General features: G+C 54.7%; 7 protein-coding genes across 7 annotated transcripts; 2 read left to right on the top strand and 5 right to left on the bottom strand.

The window, feature by feature from the left end:
- Positions 1-410: 410 nt before the first annotated feature.
- LRP88_08777 (uncharacterized protein) lies at positions 411-2,234 on the bottom strand (the record flags this gene model as incomplete). The annotated part of the gene is made up of 2 exons (XM_083245276.1): positions 411-1,741; positions 1,793-2,234. 2 exons carry the CDS (start codon positions 2,232-2,234, stop codon positions 411-413), a joined length of 1,773 nt encoding a protein of 590 aa, XP_083099770.1.
- Positions 2,235-2,901: 667 nt separating this feature from the next.
- Positions 2,902-4,394, top strand: LRP88_08778 (actin family; the record flags this gene model as incomplete). The annotated part of the gene is made up of 2 exons (XM_083245277.1): positions 2,902-2,956; positions 3,031-4,394. The coding sequence occupies 2 exons, from the start codon at positions 2,902-2,904 to the stop codon at positions 4,392-4,394; spliced, it is 1,419 nt and encodes a 472-aa protein (XP_083099771.1).
- Positions 4,395-4,617: 223 nt separating this feature from the next.
- LRP88_08779 (uracil-DNA glycosylase-like protein) lies at positions 4,618-5,592 on the bottom strand (the record flags this gene model as incomplete). Its single annotated transcript, XM_083245278.1, has 2 exons — positions 4,618-4,731; positions 4,783-5,592. The coding sequence occupies 2 exons, from the start codon at positions 5,590-5,592 to the stop codon at positions 4,618-4,620; spliced, it is 924 nt and encodes a 307-aa protein (XP_083099772.1).
- Positions 5,593-7,060: 1,468 nt separating this feature from the next.
- LRP88_08780 (UDP-N-acetylglucosamine diphosphorylase) lies at positions 7,061-8,624 on the top strand (the record flags this gene model as incomplete). Its single annotated transcript, XM_083245279.1, has 2 exons — positions 7,061-8,500; positions 8,556-8,624. The coding sequence occupies 2 exons, from the start codon at positions 7,061-7,063 to the stop codon at positions 8,622-8,624; spliced, it is 1,509 nt and encodes a 502-aa protein (XP_083099773.1).
- A 374-nt stretch (positions 8,625-8,998) lies between these two features.
- Positions 8,999-10,249, bottom strand: LRP88_08781 (thioredoxin-disulfide reductase TRR1; the record flags this gene model as incomplete). Its single annotated transcript, XM_083245280.1, has 4 exons — positions 8,999-9,757; positions 9,811-9,929; positions 9,989-10,051; positions 10,111-10,249. The coding sequence occupies 4 exons, from the start codon at positions 10,247-10,249 to the stop codon at positions 8,999-9,001; spliced, it is 1,080 nt and encodes a 359-aa protein (XP_083099774.1).
- A 722-nt stretch (positions 10,250-10,971) lies between these two features.
- LRP88_08782 (Vps53-like protein) lies at positions 10,972-13,597 on the bottom strand (the record flags this gene model as incomplete). Its single annotated transcript, XM_083245281.1, has 3 exons — positions 10,972-11,640; positions 11,693-13,485; positions 13,558-13,597. The coding sequence occupies 3 exons, from the start codon at positions 13,595-13,597 to the stop codon at positions 10,972-10,974; spliced, it is 2,502 nt and encodes an 833-aa protein (XP_083099775.1).
- A 432-nt stretch (positions 13,598-14,029) lies between these two features.
- LRP88_08783 (uncharacterized protein) lies at positions 14,030-17,627 on the bottom strand (the record flags this gene model as incomplete). Its single annotated transcript, XM_083245282.1, has 3 exons — positions 14,030-17,007; positions 17,068-17,261; positions 17,374-17,627. 3 exons carry the CDS (start codon positions 17,625-17,627, stop codon positions 14,030-14,032), a joined length of 3,426 nt encoding a protein of 1,141 aa, XP_083099776.1.
- Positions 17,628-19,077: the final 1,450 nt, after the last annotated feature.

Here is a 19,077-nt window from a genome sequence, read left to right on the forward strand (position 1 = left end):
GGTTGTGTGTTTCATTGCGTGCTGTTTTGACATGATTTTGTGCGTCTATATTCTTTTGTATATATTACGGGGCTATATGAGCAGACATAAGCAAATACCATGGCAAGGGCCAATCGTCCCTCAATAACTGTTCCAGGTCAAGTCGTGATGATATCAATCAACTCTAGTGCCGGGCATCTTAGGAGAGAGCCAGGCGAACGGGGAGAAGTTAGAAAGACAGGTATCTCAGCATCTGTACAGGTTGAGCCCATAGCCCTAACCGTCCTCGCTTCGTGATGATAACATCTATGTTGTTTCTATACAGCCACCTTTTCTAAGGTCTAGCTACTGCTACAATACTATACAAAGTCCGTCATTCATACATCGTCACCCTTGAAACATCTCTAAATATGGTACAGTGGCTTCAGGGCTCACGAGTCCTCTTCAGTCTTCTCCTCGCTAGCGGCAGCGGCCTTTTCAGCGGCCGAGAGTCCAACCACGTTTCTCAAAGTGCCAAAGCTCAGACAGTCGCTGATACGGTTCGCACCAGAGAAGAGCATCACCATGCGCTCAACACCGCATCCCCAGCCTCCAGTTGGTGGTAGGCCATAGTCGAGAGCCTTGACAAAGCTCTGATCCAAGGGGGCAGCGTCTCCATCCTCGTCCTCAAAAGGCTCATCTAGCGCCTCAAGAGCAGACATCTCACCTTCTTGGGTGTCTGGCGTCGCAATGGCAACGCCACCATCGGCTGTGTTGACGAGGTTTCGGTGGTCGAGCAGCTTCTGCTTCTGAGCTTCAGGGTCATTCTCCTCCTCGTACATGTTGGCGAGCTCACGGCCACCTATGAACAGTTCTGCGCGAGCAGATACCAGCTGGAATGTCTTTGGGCAGAGGAAGCTCTTCGCCAGCGGTGACATGCAGGCCGGGTGATTCATGATGAGAATGGGCTCCGTGAACGACATTGGCTCCAAGTACTCGGCGGCCAATCGGTCGAGAAGCTTGGACAAAGAAGAGGGCACCTCACCGGGGACATCGATACCAGCAAGCTTCAGAACCGCTAGCATCTCTGGCAAGGCATCCTTAGAGGAAAGCTTGGGCAGGCGAAGACCAAGAGCTTCTTCCAATGCAGGAACAAACTCAACACGCTTAAAAGGTCGTGTAAATCGGTTCATGTCGATAGGAGGGAGTGATGTGAGCTTTGTAGAGATGAGGTCCTGGCAGTGTTGAGCCAGACTACACAGGATCTCTTCCGTCTCGTTGATCAAGTCCTCAAGGTTGCTGTAGGCGCTGTAGAACTCACACATGGTGAACTCAGGGTTGTGCGTAGCGTCAACTCCCTCATTGCGGAACGCAGGCCCAATCTCAAAGACTCTATCGACGCCTCCAATGACCAGGCGCTTGAGCCACAGCTCGGGAGCGATGCGCAGGGCGAGATCTCTTTCCTTGAACTCGGTGGCCCTGGTGACGAATGGACGGGCAACAGCACCACCGGCATTCTCAGCCAGGATGGGGGTCTGAAACTCCAAGAACCGCTTAGAGTGGAGGTGGTCACGCATGTGCTTGGTGATCTCTGCTCGGAGTCGCAGCACATCAATTGCCTGACGGTTGACCAGCATGTCAACATGACGATCTTGCATCCTTGTCTTGGGATCGGTGAGCTTCTCAGGGATCTGCTCCATGGTGGGAGACAACAACTCAGGCAGAGCCTTGGCCTCGATGGTGAGCTCGCCAGCCTTAGTACGGGTGGGTATGCCAACGACAGCTGCCACACTGTAAGCATCTGGATAAACAGAGTGAACATTTGGGATCCTACATATGTGGTCGCCCACTTCTATCAAATTTCTGAAAAGCGAGAACTTGACCCTCCTCTCCTCCTGGTCCAACAAACACTTTGATCGGTTGATCATGACCTGCAGGCGCTCGAACTCACTCACGATGTCGAGGAAGATGAGGTTCTTCCCGACCACTCGCTTTGATCGAACTCGGCCACAGATGCTGATGTCCTTGGTGTCATCTAGCTCGTTACGGAAGGCCTCGAGAAAGTCTGGCACCGACATGCGCTCGGCACGATGCTCAAGACGCGGGTGGCTTTCGGGGTAGAGGGGGTCCTCGCTCTGTTGCTCCTCCCACAGCTCAGTCCGACGCTGGTGCTTGAAGGGCGAAAGTCCCTCGGCACTCTCCTCGAGCCTGATGACTGACTCCTTCTGGCGAATGACAGAAGTGGCCAGGCATCTCCCTTGCGCGACACCCTTCATACTCCATCCAGCCCTCATCAATGAATCACCATGGCTAAGCACGCGCGGACATCGAGCACTTGCACATGTCGTCTGTGAAAGCGTTTGTATTAAAGGCCGGCCGGCCTGGCGAAAGTATCGTACAGACATCATGGCGTCTATCAATTGAGTTAGCATTACCACTCAATCCCAAATATGAGGTGACAAAAGCGAGGCAATTCGATGCAAGATCAGGGAATGGCAGGTTGTAATCAACCACAGCAAGCTGTGTCAATCGCAGCGGTTCTGAAGCGATTATGCGAACTCATCATATGCGCAAGAGAAGGAATTGAGGCAAAAAGGAATTGTTGACTTACAATCATCATGGCAGCATGGAACTCGCGCTCCATGTGTAGAAAAGAGAGAAGCTTTTTTTGCGACGATCGACAAGAAATTTAAGAAGGCCAATGCCCCACCGAGGTTAATCCGGACCGGAAAATTGCCAGCCACAGTTCAGCCTCGACACAGTGTGGCGCGAAAGCTTAGCTGCTGCCAACCACCCAGCCAAGGCTGAAATTTGTTCCTACGCGACATCCATCCAGTCTGACTTGGCCTGGCGCAACTCCACCAAATTCGCGATACTTTGCGCCGGATCATCCAATTGACCTCCGCCATCACCAGATCAATTTCTTCCTGAACCAAGTCAATCATGGCGCAGCAACCCCTTTCCTCGGCGGTGCAGCCCACCGACATCTACGGAGGAGGTACGCGAAGCTCTAGCTCCCCCATGTCGCGTCCACCCTCCATCAACATCTCCACTAACTTGATCGTCATCTAGATGAGGTTTCCGCTCTCGTCCTCGACCCAGGCTACTGCTACACCCGAGCAGGTTTCGCCGGTGAAGATGTCCCCAAGTCTATCCTGCCTTCGTTTTACGGACATACCACGAGCGACCCGCCTCGCGACATCTTTGGCGATGAATGCCTCGTCCCCCGCCCCGACTTTGAGGTTCGCAACTATATGAACCGTGATAGCGTTGTAGAAGACTGGGATGTTGCAGCTCGAGTATGGGAGAACATGCTTGTCAAGCGTCTGCAGCCTGAGCGACAAACACCTCCTTCCAAGAACGGTCTCAACGACGACCCCAAGGACCAGGCTCAGGATGGTGAAGGCGATGTCACCATGGACGACGCGGAGGCCACAGAATCGGTCGAGAAGCCTTTGGGGGAGAACCCTCTTTTGATCACAGAGGCGCCGTGGAACACGCCTAAGTCGCGAGAGAAGGCTATCGAGATTATCATGGAGAACTGGGGCTGCCCTGCCTTCTGGCTGAGCCGTACCCCTGTGTTGGCAGCGTTCGCCGCTGGCAAGGCCACCTCACTAGTTATTGACGTGGGCGGCGCCAACACTTCGGTCACTGCGATCCATGATGGCATGGTCCTCAAGCGATCCATCCAGAAGTCGCCTGTCGGTGGTCTCTGGCTCTCATCCCAGATTCGAAACCTCTGGGAGACATCAGAGCCTAAGGTTGACCTGACACCCACCTTTATGATCGAGAACAAGACGCCCGTTGATGCCCTGGCACCCCCTTCAGTTCGACTACGCCACTTCCCCTTCCAGATCAGCGATTCCTTCCGCGCCTACGAAGAGGAGCGGGTATTGACTGAGTTCAAGGAGTCCGTGGTGGAGGTGTGGCGTGGTCCTGGCCGATACAACGTGCCTGGCAACGAGGAGTATGTCAAGACGCAGCCCGGTCGTGTCTTTGAGATGCCCGATGGCTACAACCAGATGTGGCGCGAGCAGCGATTCCGAGTAACTGAGGGCATGTGGGATGAGAACGCTGGATATCCTATTCCCGAGGCTGAGCGCCTCACCAAGGCTCAGACGATCCCTGAGCTGATCCGCTCAGCCCTGGCTGCAGTTGACGTCGACCTCCGAGGCAACCTCCTCGCCAACGTCGTCGTGACGGGTAGCACGAGCTTGATCAACGGCTTCAACGACCGTTTGAATAACGAGCTGATGGCCATGTACCCCGGCCTCAAGATCAAGATTCACTCGGCAGGTCTGACGAGCGAGCGACGCTTCGGTGCCTGGATCGGCGGCAGCATCCTCGCCAGCTTGGGCACGTTCCACCAGATGTGGATTTCGCGCAAGGAGTACGAGGAGAACGGACCCAACGTGGTCGAGAAGCGATGCAAGTAAAGCACCCAGGCCTCCGATGGGCGTCCTTCCGGCGTATGGAGTTGGGGAGAAGATGTACATTTCAGTTGAAATCCGAGAATGGGCCTGGCATGGCAAAAGTTTAGTCTAGACGGGCGGGATTCACATATCGATGATACCTAACCCCTGACCGAGAATGTGTGAGATGTGATATTGGTTAATATGTGAAAGAGGCATATCCAAAGTGAGAACAAGAGCTAATTCTTCAAACAGCCACTTCAGCCTCTTCCGTCTTTTCTTCCGTCTTGTCTCCCGCCTCAAGTTCCCTTTTCACCCTCCTCTGCTTAACCCATGATCCAAGTTGTCCCCAAATACGTTCCTTTTCCGCTAGTGACAACGTAGCAGCCAGTCCGCTTGTGCTGCTGGCAACGAATACTTTGGCTCCTTCCCATTCTCCCTTAATGACGCCCATGTTCTCCGTCTCATCTTGCCAGCCATACTTGAAGGCCTTGCCAACAGGCTTACCGTGCCTGACACGCCAGATGCTCTCCCAGATGCTCTTGCCGACAACGCAAACAGACTCGGGCCGGTACTTGCGGCACTTTTCGTGAAGAATCTCGACACCCTCGTCCATCTCCTGCTTGCTAAGCTCGGAACCGTTGCGACTTGGGCGGGCCACGATGTTTGTCAGGCCAAGCGAGTACAGCTCCGGCATCTGGCGGTCCTCTGTCGCCTTGCAGGGACGCGGAGTTACACCACTTGAGAATAAGAGCTTCCAGAAGAGGTTTGACGGGTGGGCATAAGCGTGTCCGGTCCGTGCCGTCTGGATCCCCGGGTTCAGGCCGATGAAGAGGACGAGGAGGTTGTCAGCTATGGCGTCAGGGAGACCTGGGAGATGGGCGTATGTTGATGGGGGCGCGTAGCCAGCGGGTGTGCGTGCCCGCTTCTTTTTCTGAGGCTTGGCTCCATCGTCTTCTTGGTCATCGTTGTTAATCCTTTTGGAAGCGGCAGTAGAAGTGGACGAGGCTGAGACTGAGCTGGCGAATCTTGGCGACCTCCGTCTGTCGCCACTGGTTGAATCCAGTTGGTCTGACTTGAATACGAAGTCGTTGAGCTGCAGACGTCCTTTGAAGGTTGCCGGTTTGGGAGGCGAGCTGAGAGCTTCTTGTTCCTCGTCTTGGACTTGTTCAACAACAGGCTCTTCTACATCGGCCTCCTTAGTGGCCTTGCGCTTAGCCATCTTGTCCGTTGTTGCAAGTGGAGATCAAAAAGTCGATTAATTACGGTTGAGCGAGGATGCAGAATTTCAGCTTGCTGGTGTCTGTAGATATGGGAAATCCCCCTTGACCATATTCATTTTGCCAAAACACGCCGCGGGAAATGAAGAGGCGTCTGCCTGGTTAGCTTGAGGACAGCTTCAAACCTCTCCCACGAACCTGCAGACGGACGGGAAGAGACTGTTCTAGGCCATTCGCCACAGGCAGGTCAGCCTTGGGACCGTCAGCGGCTCCCAGCTATTTTCAGCGCTCGAGAGAGGTCCCGGCAATTGTCAGCCTCCGCCACAGCCACACCGACAAGGGCGCCTAGGCTCCAATACGGTGGGGGCTGTGAGACACTGGAGGGCATGAACGAGCCTGGCCCCTGAATCTATCCGCCCCGAGGAACATGGATGGATGGATACATTGTACGTGGGCCTTGCCTTGACCGACGATACGAGCCGTGACATCTGCCGGGAGAGTTATTATCGAGCTGTTCTTTCGCAACTCCAACGTTCTTTGACGCCTGTAACAGAACCCATTGAAGTTGTCTGACGCTTCACAGCTTACTGGGCTTACTGTACGCTCCCAACCTCAAACGCCGTCTTCAATCAGCAACCACCACGACGGGCGAATAGGAGGTGGCAGCGTAGCGGCATGGGTCGCTATAGCGCTTCTCAGCAAAGGCCGGATGCTTGCATCTTGGGTGTGCTTGGTGCATCAGCATCAGACATGAGGCAGGATCGATGGGCCCCTTGAGCCGCTACTTCGCACCTCTCAATTGGCCAACGCGGACTGTTGGACACGCAGTTGGCGGGGCAGCTGAGAGGGGCATCAGCGTCGGCGGCGCGGCGGCGGGGAAGGAGCTTCAGTAAGGTGGGCGGGCAAGGTGACGACGAATGTACCTTCTGCTGGTCTTGTATCCATCTTTGAAGAGGCTTTGTTGAGACTACCACGGCTTCGTTCATTACAATTGCAAACTTTACTGATGTGTATGCGTTATTGAAGCTTGGGTATAAGCTTCAGTTGTGTCGGTTGTATTATTTCTAGGTATTGAGTTGCTCTAACGCACCCGCCCCCAGCCTCATGGAGCCTTTTTGGCATTGTACCTTCCACCAGACAAGTAAGGTAAGGTGCAGGTCCAGTTGGCAAATCCCAGTAGAACGTCAAGGAAGGTGCGTGCCAGTCAGAGCCAGGTTGGCTTGTGTAAGGGTCTTTCCGAGATCAGATTCGTATTTATCACCTCCTTCCCTTCCTCTCGAGCTTATTCTTCCTCCATTCTTCTCCCCCTCCATCCTCCATCAATTCTCATCCTCCACCGTCTTTCGAGCTTCCGACTTCTTGTCTGTTAGCTCCCAATTGCTCTTCCTTGTTGCTTCATTGCTGTCAAGGTCTTTTTTCCCCTAATTGTCCTCACCGCAACTCTACCAACCTTTCCCAACATCAGTCGCAATGCAGGCCATCAAGCAGGCTCTTCACATTGGCCAGGGCGCTGATGCCCCTCCCGAGCCTACTCCCGAGGCTCTCAACGAGCTCAAGGAGAAGTACACTCAGGCCGGCCAGGAGCAGGTCTTCACCTTCTACGACTCTCTGTCTTCCGCCGAGCGAGGAACCCTCTACCAGCAGCTCTCCGGCTTCGATCCCGCCCACATCAACGAGATCACCAACCGTGCGCTGAACCCTCCCAAGACCAGCAATGAGCCCGATGTCCTCGAGCCTCTCCCCGAATCTGCCACCGCCAGTATCCTCGACTCCAATGCCGATGACATCAACAAGTGGTACGACTCGGGTCTTGACCTCATCTCCCAGGGTCAGGTTGCCGTCGTCCTCATGGCTGGTGGTCAGGGTACCCGACTTGGCAGCTCTGCTCCCAAGGGCTGCTACGATATTGGCCTGCCTTCCCACAAGTCTCTTTTCCAGATCCAGGGCGAGCGAATTGCCAAGGTTCAGGAGCTTGCCGCCAAGAAGGCTGGCAGCGATGCTGCCGTTGTGCCCTGGTACGTCATGACCAGCGGTCCTACCCGTGGCCCCACCGAGAAGTTCTTCCGCGAGAACAACTTCTTTGGCCTGAGCGAAGACAACGTCAAGATCTTTGAGCAGGGTGTTCTTCCTTGCATCTCCAACGACGGCAAGATCCTCCTCGAGTCCAAGGGCAAGGTCGCAGTCGCCCCCGACGGAAACGGTGGTATCTACCAGGCTCTCGTCGTCTCTGGTGTACTCGATGACATGCGCAAGCGTGGAATCCAGCACATCCACGCCTACTGTGTCGACAACTGCCTTGTCAAGGTCGCCGACCCCGTCTTCATCGGCTTCTCGGCCTCTCTCGATGTCGACATTGCTACCAAGGTCGTCCGCAAGCGCAATGCCACCGAGTCCGTCGGCCTGATTCTCTCCAAGAACGGCAAGCCCGATGTTGTCGAGTACTCCGAGATTGACCAGGCCACCGCTGAGGAGGCCGACCCCAAGCAGCCCGACGTTCTGCGATTCCGCGCTGCCAACATCGTCAACCACTACTACTCCTTCCGCTTCCTCGACTCCATCCCTGAGTGGGCTCACAAGCTCCCCCACCACATCGCCCGCAAGAAGATCCCTGCTGCCGACCTCGAGAGCGGTGAGACCGTGAAGCCCGAGAAGCCTAACGGCATCAAGCTTGAGCAGTTCGTCTTTGACGTGTTCCCTCTGCTGTCTCTCGACAAGTTTGCCTGCTTCGAGGTCAAGCGTGAGGATGAGTTCTCTCCCCTCAAGAACGCCCCCGGCACTGGCGAGGACGACCCCGACACTAGCAAGCGAGATATCATGACTCAGGGCAAGCGCTGGGTTGAGGCTGCCGGCGCCATTGTTGTTGGCGACAAGGCCGAGGTTGGCGTTGAGGTGTCGCCGCTTATCAGCTACGTAAGTCTACACCCGTTGAGAGGTTACTTTAGAATGCAATGCTAACATTGAACAGGGTGGTGAGGGCCTGGAGAAGGTCTCTGGCACAGAGATTACTGCGCCTGCTGTTCTGGAGCGCGAGTAGGAAGGCAAAACTATGATACCATGACGGCCAAGTTGGATAGCATTATGACGCTGTTGTCCTTGCTTGGCCAAGGGGAAGAAGGCTTGATGGAGAAGCCATGCAAAATAACGAGGAGGGATAATGATAAAATACCGGATACATAGACGCAATCAAGAGCAATGCCACAAATGACGGGCAATTCTCAGTACATGGGCAGTTTGCACACAGAACATACACGAGTGAACACATGTTGCATTGAATATCGTGACAATTAACTATCAAAGTTTGTATTTACCGCTCCTGCTCTTTGCCTTGGTCCAAATGTCTATATCTTCAGTTTTTCTAAAATGGCACAAGTCTATGGGAGATTTTAAGCATGTGGTTTGCTAGTTGGGTTAATCCTCGTGCTCAGAAATGAACTTTTCAGCGTCCAGGGCGGCCATGCATCCAGTACCAGCACTGGTAATAGCCTGTCGATACCGCTTGTCCTGAACATCACCAGCAGCAAAGACGCCCTCGACGCTGGTGTTTGTGGTGCCAGGAATGGTCTGGATGTAGCCATCCTCGTCCATCTTGATCTGACCCTTGACGAGGGAGGTGGCAGGGTCGTGACCGATGGCGTAGAAGAGACCGTTGGCCTCGACAGTCTCCTCCTCGCCGGTGACGTTGTTCTTGACAACAAGGTGGCTCATGAGGCCATCATCGCCACCCTTGATCTCAGTGGCATGGCTGTTGAAACGCACAGTAACCTTGGGGTGGGCGAGAAGGCGGTTGGCCATGGTACGGCTGGCACGGAGGACGTCGCGGCGGACAAGGACCGTGACATGGCTGGCGTACTTGGTGAGGAAGGTAGCCTCCTCAGCGGCAGAGTCACCGCCGCCGATGACGAAGAGGGGCTTGTTTCGGAAGATGGGGACGGCACCATCGCACACGGCGCAAGCAGAGACACCGTTCTGCCAGTACTTGTCCTCACCGGGGAGGTGGAGTCGGCGAGCCGAGGCACCGGTAGCGATGATGACGGCATCGGCGGTGTGAGTCTCGTCGGGGCTGAACTCGGTAGTGTACTTGAAGGGGCGGTTGGAGAGGTCGAGGGTCGCGACGGTGTCGGTAACGATCTCGGTTCCGAAGCGCTCGGATTGCGCCCTCATGTTGTCCTGTAAAGTGGTTAGGCGGAGATGCTTCCGAGGGGTTCAAGAGGGGGATTCACCATCAACTCCTGTCCCATGATACCCTTGGGGAAACCGGGGAAGTTCTCAACATCGGTGGTGGTGGTCAATTGGCCGCCAGCGGCGATGCCATTGGCCATGAAACCCTCATAGAGGACGGCTGTCGCATCGAGTGTCAGTCGTAAGCCGGCGGTGCAGAATTCGAGGGACAAGACTCACGCTTCAACTCGGCCCGTGCCAAGTAGACGGCGGCGGTATGGGCAGCAGGCCCTGAGCCGATAACTGTTCCATCAAGGTCAGTAGCTGTATCCTGGAGGAGGGGCACGGAGTCGATCACGTACTGACAACCTTGCTGTGCATCTTTCTAGCGCCAAACTCGGCTGGGTGTCGTGTGGTCTTTTGTAGAGTAGTCGCGGCGGCGGCAATGGAAAGGCCAGCGCTTGAGCGGAGGGTAACTCGTCGAAAGGCTGAGGAGAACAGTTTGGCGGTGTTGGTGATGGTGGGGGGAGAAGAGAGCGGGATGTTGATCTTCTTAAAAAGGTGTAGACTTATGTATGTATGCACGCCTTGGAGCTGGAAAAGAGGTGAGGTAGGGGTCGTGGCTGCCTCGTTCGTTAGTTTCGATGGTGGGGTATCGTCGTCGGAGAGTGAGAGGGGCAAAATAAAAAAAAACGGGCAGGAGCGACTTCGGCGTTTGTGAGAGGCTAGACACCGCGGTACCTTAATGGGGAAGGCGACGCAATGTGATGCAACTGGGGACGGAAACGACGAGGGACGGCGTTTTTCGGGGGACGATTTGGAATGACAATTTGGAATAGAACCATGAGTCGTGATTGGGGAGTTTGACCTGGATCGATTTATAAGCCGACGCGAGTGTGGAGGTTTCGGAATCTGATGGATTGGTTCCTTGCTTTATCAATCAGTTGCTCTTTCTTTTCTATTCATTTCATGCGAGGACCGAAACCCGTGCTTGTCACCCTCGGCGATTCGGGAACGTTACTAAGCCACCGCCGGCACTTGGTGATGCCGATGGCGAGATGATGATGATTCCTCATAACAAGGGGCACTCGGACTTGGCTTTTGACATGATTCATCTAGACTCCCGTCGTTTCTGCCTGATAATCGTTCCCACGCTGTAGCCATTTCCCGGTTTATTACACATTCATCGAATACAAAGTAAATGTACTCACACAACTGGTCGTCTAACGCTGTCCTTCGTCAGCTCCCACGCTGCCGTCTCGCTTTCCAAACCTCGCGCCTAGTGCTCCAATATCCCTCTTGAAGAACTTGCCAAAGTTGCGAAGGTTCTCGTTAATCGTAGCCTTCTCCAGTCCTGTCTGTCCTGCTGCACCTCCCATGCCCGTGCTGCTCTGGCTGATATCCCTAGCCGCACTGAGCAACTTCTCGCCCAGTGATCCTGCCTCGAACCGTGGGCTTACTGCTGCTGCCATAGTCGGGTTCATCGAACCCAAAGCACCAGCGCCGACGCTGCTACCCAAGCTGGACGAAGTCATGAGAGGCGCCAGTAGCGGTGAGCTAGCCACCAACTTCTCATTAGGCGTGCTGTCTCGGTGAATGCCAAAAAGTTCGATGAGATGTGCGTGGTCTGCTTTGCGAACGCCCTTCAGCTCCAGGATCTTCTTGAAGTTGGTATCGGATCGGTCCGCGATGTGAATCAAATACGCCTGCACCAATCCCTCTGGTGGTGAGGGCCGCACTTGCAATGTCTTGAGCAAGGGGTCAAAGCGGCTCATGCAATGTTGAACTCTCCGTACAAAGCTCGATGGGGGAGCATCCTGTCCAGAGAACGACGCGTGGTGTAGCAGCAGCTTCTCAAACGCCTTGGTAAGAACATACTTGTCCAGTAGCATCTAGAAGCCTGTCAGTTACAATATACCTTGGTCTACTTGTTAAGAAACTCACCTGCTCTGCGCCGACTTCAGAGATAGGCCGGCACTGCACAATGCTACTGAGATAGCCTGTCGCCAGATGCTCCACCAGATTGTCGCAGAGCGCCCTGGCATACTGCTGCTTCGAGACAACGGCGAGAATCTCTGCTGCCTTGCCATCCACATGCTTCACCAGCTCTCCTACGTACGAGCTCTGGTCGCCCACGCTCTCCATTGTGCTCCAGTTGGTGTTCTTCATCTCACGCCAGACACCCTCGCAGTCCACCTCCACTGCTCGTACAAGCGCCAGCACAGATGCGCTCGCCACGCCTAGGAAGGCATCTGATTGCGATGATAGGTCTACCTTGGGCACAAGCTCGCTATCAATACGCTTTTTGATGCTCTCCTCGAGCTGGCTGGTGTTGACGTGCCAAAAGTCTGCTGTGTTTAGAACAAGCACCACATCTTCGATCGGGGGGCCTTGGGGGCCTCCTGACTGCAGCCTGTATAACAGAACTTGCTGTGCATACTCATCCAGGTATTTGGCAAGTGTCTTGGCCAGGTCAAGGAGGCGCTCGCTGGTAGATAGCTTCGCGCATTGTGACAGCGTGAGTTTGTAGAAGTGAAACAACTCGATCGCAGACGTCATGACAGCTTGAGGGGAAAACTCCTCGTCCGGCGGGATGAGCGGCTGGTTGCGGTACTTTGGTATCATGGCCGCAAGCTGCTTATCCTGCGACTCAACCCATAGGCTCAAGTACGGCTCAAAAGCAACAGAGATGAGTCCGTGGAAACTATGCGTCTTCTCCTCAACCGAGCCAAGCGTATCAATGCTCGCTCTCGATGACGTCGCGAACCGCTTCTCGAGGCTCTGCTCAAAGTCCAGCGTCTCCTGAAGACAGCTTAGAAGTAGGTTGACGTCAATCTTGTTGCCATCGGTTCGCCGCATACTCCGCTCCAGGATACCTTTGAAGTCATCGCGAGTTCCGTCGCAAAACGCCGTCGCCAACGTCTCGTTGGCCCTCCAGTGAGGAGGAAAGATCATGGCGTGCTCGTCATCGTGTGTCTTCATCATCCGCTTAAACCATGCATATCGCCGCCCAATGTTGTCCAGGCTGCCGGCCTCGTCATTCCCACGGAAGACTTGCCGGTACTCTCGCAGCTCCGTATTGACGTACCATGCCATGAGACGAGCCTTGGCCGAGTCTCCAAGGGCATCCATGACGAGACATGCTTCGACGAGTGTCCCCCTGCGGGCGCCAACCTCGCTTTTTGCAAATGCCATCTCAAAGTCCTCGCAGACCTGCTCCAGGAGCTCCCGCTGCAGCTCAGCCACGCCTCTGCTGAGCGTCGCAATCTGCTCAATGCTCCGGTAACTATTAAAGTGCTTCATGAGCTGAAGCACAGCCTGCAACAGTCCTGCGCACTCTCGATACTGGCGCGTCTTGGCCAGCCCCCTGAGTTGCTCATACGCTGTCGTCAGCATCTGTAGCCGCTTGAGGGCCGTCATGCTCAGCGTCAGGTTGCGCTTTGTGCCATCAAGTCTCTTAATATCGGCCGTCATGGATGTGATGTTTTGCTCCGTCTCGATCGCTCGTGACCGCACCGTCTCTATCTTGCGGAAGAGCTGAGCGAGCTCAGCCTGTGCCGATTGCATGCGCTCCAAACTGGAGTCAGGCCCGTAGGCCTGCTCAGTCTCCAGGGCTGAGATTTCGTTGGACAGGGCATTCTGGTGGCTCTGTAGGGTCTTTGACACTTCGCTAATAGACGATACGGCGGACGGATGGGAAAAGAGGATGTTCAAATGATCTATGGGGTCGTAGTCGACTGTCGCGAAGGCACAGTTAGGCGCGTCCATGGCAAGGAGAGCAAGGGTGGGTAGGTAGGTAGGCAGCTTACCTGCATCCAAGTCTGGGGCTTCGGGCAAATTTCCGTTCATCTTGGCGGTCAATTGAAGGTCCCGTCCAACAAAAATCCCCTGTGCCTCAATGAATAGAGGTTGATGCTGTTGAACTGGGCATGAGGAAGCGTCTACAGCTGTTGTTGCTTCTTGCACGTGTTAACTGTCATGATGGATGGTTGAAAAGCGGGTCCTTGATCAACCATAAGCTGCCCGTCGTGCCGCCCCAACCCACGCGGATGTGGCTGAAGCGCGGGCTCTTGTTACCCCTGAACGACACAACACCAATGCCAAAAGGCGGGTGAGGCCAACCAAGGCTTCAGAGGAATTATATGAAAAATCCAAAATAGGTGAGATGTGATTGTTATCAACTCTTTGATTCGATGACTTTGCTGCGTCCACCTCCAATGAGTGCTACTTCACTAGACAATGGAACTGTAACCACTGAACAGTACACATACAGTACTCTGCCTACTCCGTGTCTGCAGGCCTCTCGATATCCATGCTCTCCTTCTCTTTTGCAGGAGCGTCCTTGCCCTTCTTCTTGATTCCGAAGCGCCACGCGTTCATCCGGCTCTCCTTGGCGTCCTTGGAGCGGAAGCTGCCTGTCCCCAGCGACGGACTGCTCGTCATACTCTCAGTGCCGCGTCCAAGGGGAGTTGAGTCCTCGCCGAATTCATCCAAGTCGCCAATGCTGGACCGGTGCTCCGCAGACATGTTCTTCTCCGAGAAAGTAGCACTGCCTGGCCCCTTCTTAAAGAGACCCGAGTCCTTGCCCAGTCTCGAAGACAAGCTAAACTTACTCGAGCTTCCCTTACGGAAGAGCTTCTTGACGACATTTTCAGGATCCTTATGGCTAGGAGCATTATGATCCGTCGAGTTGGAAGCTGTCGAGTCGAGATTCAAAGACTCGTGGGACTCCGACACTGACAACTGAGTATGCACCGAGAACGTATCTCGAGACATTCGTGAGTCTGAAGGTGAGTCGTCTAAGCTGGGAGGCACCTCAATCGAAGGTGTGAGCGCCTCCTTGCTCTTCGATCTTCCTTCCTTGGACTTGTCCCGGTGTCGCTCTTTTTCCTTGCCCTTGGACTTCTCTTTTTCGGCACCAGAGTCCTTCTCCCTAACGCCAAAGATGCTACCCATAAATGTGGGCGCCGCCGGGTTAAGTCGTTGGCTCATGGATGCTCTGTGGCTCGGAGGACGAGAACCAATGACACCCACTTGACTAGGTGACGTTTGGGGATTAAGCAAGTCGTCAACATCCAAGATCTCATCCTCGGCAGATGCAAGGGAAGTTTCTAGATTAGATGGAGATCCACCAATTGATGGCCGACGAGAAGGGTTTCGTGATGGCCATCGCCCTTCATTGGCCGACCACATGCGGTTCTTAGCAATTAAAGAGAAGTCTCCTGGTACTCCCCAGATAGAGCCACTGTCCGTAGATGGTCGTGGAAGATCTGTCGATGCTATCGATGCGGGGCGCGAGTTTGGCGAGTCTCTGTCACCAGTGAGAGCTCCTGCACTGCTGGCAAAGGGGTTCAGCCGGCGAGTCGAGAATGACTTTGAGCCAGACCCAGCAGTTCGACTCGACTCTGGACCAGCATGCGGCTTCATCCAGCTAAAGCTGATCCTGCGCTTGGCTCCTGAGATCTCGTGGTCTTCCAAACTTCGAGGGAATGATTGGCTCTGGCCCGGTTTAAGAGTACCAAAAAGAGGTCCTAGTTCGTCGGATGGCTTCGGGGCTCTGTTACGCTGGAAGTTAGACAGCAAACTTGTCAGTCTGTGCCCGGTTGCTGGGGGTGCCGTTGGGGATGCGTGCAGATTCAACGACTGGGCGTCGCTCTCTGCGTATTGAGGGAACGGTAGGTTGTGCGATGAACCCTGCGGACTAGAGAAGACATTCAGTGACCGGCCGTCCGATGAGGCAGGAGACTGTGGGCGGTCATCCTCGCCAGCTGTGATAGCCTCAGGCAAGAAATGAGAAGGTGGAGGTCTCGACTCGGTGTCCTCCAGAAGCTCGTCAAAGATATCGGATGGGAGGAGGGCATGCGCGGTAGGGCTCAGAGGTCCGGCGGCTGATCTAAAGTCCGATTCTGACTGGTGATCGTCGGGGTTATCAGCAGTCATATCCATGAACAACCCTGGGCCAAAACCTGCGCGGGTGAAACCAGTCGAAACGGGGAAGCTGTCTTCGGGAATGGCGAATTGGCCGGGCGGAGACGACAAGTTCAGGTTGGAAAGAGAGTTGCTGTTCCCGCTATGCCGCTTGTCCTGAGTTGACACCGGTGGTTCATATTCCAGGGCTGCAGGATCTGCCTGGTTGTAATAGGCGAGGCCGGATTGGTGTTGAAGGGCTGCCAGTTGTTCCGTCAACGCCCTGATGTGCATATCCAGCTGATGGCCCTTCTTAGTCTCAGCAACCAGCTGGCTGTGCAACTCTTTCCGCCTACTTTCCCACTCCTTTCGAACTTGGGCATCATTCTCCTTCCACTGCTCGTCGTTGCCCCCTGGGAGTTGCTCCCGGGCAGCCTTAAGGTCTTGAAGCTGCTTCCCCTTGTCTTTCAGCTCGGCTTCCAATTCTGCACACTTCTCTTGAAGCTCCGCGTTTGACTCGTCAAGCTCTTGACCTTGCTTATCGCGGTTGGCTTCCAGCTCCGTCTTCTGTGCATCAAAACCCTCCCTCTCGTTCTTCATCCTCTCAACTTCGCTTTCGAGCTTGGCAATGTTGTCTCGAACCTTGGACTTCTTCTTCTCCTTTTCATTCAACTGATCTCGCTTTCTCCCACGCTCCTTCTCTGCAGCACGCATCTGCTCCATAGACGTTCTCACGCCGGATTTGAGCTGTGCGGTCTGGTCTTCCTTTTCCCTCAGAGCTTGTCTCTTGGCATCTTTCTCTGCCTTCAGCTCCTCTTCCTGCTGTCGAAGTTCGCATTCTTCTTTAGCGATCTGAGCAACAATCTCGTCAACCTCCCTTCTCGTAGACTCAAATCGGCGGTTAAGCTCATCCAGAGACAATTCCGGGCCATCTGACGTGGACGCCCTGATTTGCGGTTGATCCAAGCTTGCGACGGACGGCGAATGTCGCCGATTGACCGTATTCCGTCGCTGGCCAGGAGCAGTCGTGCTCACATCGGACGTGGACGCGTTGTTACCATCGAGAACGGGGGCTGCTTCAACGGAGGGCACGGGTGGCTTCCTTTGCGAGTCGGCATCGTCGGTTTCGTCCCCGGGTCTAGGACGGGGGTGATCATTGTTGGCGAAACTTGTGGGCACGCGCGAGTTGCCAAGCTGAGGTTTGCCATCCTTTCCGAAGGTTCGCAGACGAAGAACCTGGCTTCCAGCCTGAAAGTTGTTCGGACCGACAGCTACGACTCGAATGTTGTAAAAATGGTCGGGCTTGAGCCCTGTAACGGTAATGGCAACTTCGTTTCCAGGCGAATCGCCGACTAGAAGGGGGCCATGTCAGTGGCCATGACAAAGCAAGGAGAAGATACACCAGCACCCACCATGAACGCCATTGACTTGAATAGTGTACTTTTGCACAGGTCTGTTGCTATTGGGTCGAGTCCAGCTCAGGGTGGCGGCGTCGGATCGAATGCCAGCAAGCGACACGTCGGGAGGCTCAGGCACGTCGACCCCGAGAATGTTAATGAGGTCAGGGACGGGTTTCCATAGCGTCTGCCACGAGCGATGCAGCAGCCTTGGGATTGGGAAGACAGCAGTTAGCATGAGCGAAGCAGAGAGGAGGAACTATGCATCTGCCGAGGGACATGAGGGGCAGAGGGAGAGGTGACGTGTTGGGCAAAACTCACCAGACGACGGCACCAAGTGTCAGAACCATCTTGAAGTGGTCTATCAGCAGAACATGGATGCGGATATCTAGCAATGCCTCGATGGACGCCGGGGACATATGCTCGAGCAGGCGACGAGGGTCAACGAGGAGGGTGAGGCTGCAGAGCAGGGCGTAGAGCAAGGCCTTCTGGTAACTGGCGCGAGGGCTATAGACCCACCAGAAGCCGAGGACGCTGAGGATGAGAGTGGTTAAGACGGGCAACTCCCATGACATGTTCTCAAGCGCGGTCCCGGTCCTGGAGGATGTTGATGCTTTGGAGACGGACCCGGGCGTCGAGAGTGTCGTGTGGGATCCAAAGGTCGGGTCGGCAGATGCCAGTGGGCAGGAAAAAAGGCGGGCGTGGAGCGTGGAGATCCGGGCAGGTTCCAGTTAGGCGGTTTTCCCTGCTACAGCGTGAGGTGTCCAGTAAGATTGTCAGCTGCAGGGCTACAAGTGCGGGCGGGGGATATGGGCACTGTATCGGCCGCAAGCGATCTGGTACAAATGGGTGTGGCGAGGCGGATGTGACTGTGTCAGCGACACTGTGCTCTGATTGTGGTGCTGTTTCATCACGATTCCCATTCGCAGTCGCCAGCGCCTGTTTTACTTTTATTCGACCAGGGCAGGGAGCGCTTGTCGATGGATGGATGCCTCCTCAGATGACCTGCGCTGGCTGCTTACACGTCTTTTATCAGTGATGCAAAGCCCATCATCGGACCGCCCGGACGATGGATTGCTTGGTCCGGAATGGCTCGCAAACGAGGCGCGCACACTAGTGTCAGGGAGTTGGTCTGTAAACGTCAGTGATGATGTTTCCGGTTGCGAGTCTTCAGTTGGCAGAAGACGGACTCCGTGTCCAACGGGTGTTCTGCAGCAGCCAACCACCCGCCGATGCCTTCTGTCACAGGAACAAGCCGCACGTCTGTCATCGGCTGTAGGTATTTAACGTTAAGGTTTATGCCAGTTGCCGACCAGCATGGAATGTTTGCGAGGCGTAAAGATGCATGTGGCAACTGACAATGTTGTAAAAACAATGTTGTGAAAATTATCCGATGCAACTGCGCAGAGACTACGAAATGAATTATAGCTCAATATCCAGTTCCCATAATACCCATCGTCCAACACATGGGGAAAAAACTCCGGAGCTTACCTTGCCACGGCCGAATAGGCTCCCTACCCATAATCAAGATCCAGCTTGGCAGCAGCAAGAGCCGGAGATCGCCTCACGTTAGCGTCCGCTCCTCTTCGGCTCCCAGGGTTTCTAGGGCTTCTTCCAGGCTTCCCAAAATGCATCGGGGCTTTGCCCAACTCGGCATCACTCATCCTTGTCTTGTGCAACGGGCCGATCATGCCAACGTCTGGCTTCAGACATGTGAGATTGTCAAACCACACAGCAAGCGCATGATCCCTGATGCTTGGTAGCATGAATTGCTCGACATAGCGCCGGATGACATTGGGTAAATAACAGTCACTAATTCACAGCCAGAGGGGGAACGAGTCAGCAATCGGGCAATATCCCACATTGTTCATCCACTACGTTACGCACGCGTGGTCGGTTCCTCTGGCCTCAAACACATGGATCGATGACATCAAATCACCTCGGCACAACGAGATCCAATACGAAAGCCATCGAGAATAAGGGCAAAAAAATGGATAGCGACCCGGTAATCTCCACCGATGCCCT

The sequence above is a fragment of the Fusarium phalaenopsidis genome (genome assembly GCF_050370095.1).
Source record: "Fusarium phalaenopsidis strain FUZ10S chromosome Unknown contig_32302, whole genome shotgun sequence".
Taxonomy (NCBI): Eukaryota; Fungi; Ascomycota; class Sordariomycetes; order Hypocreales; family Nectriaceae; genus Fusarium; species Fusarium phalaenopsidis.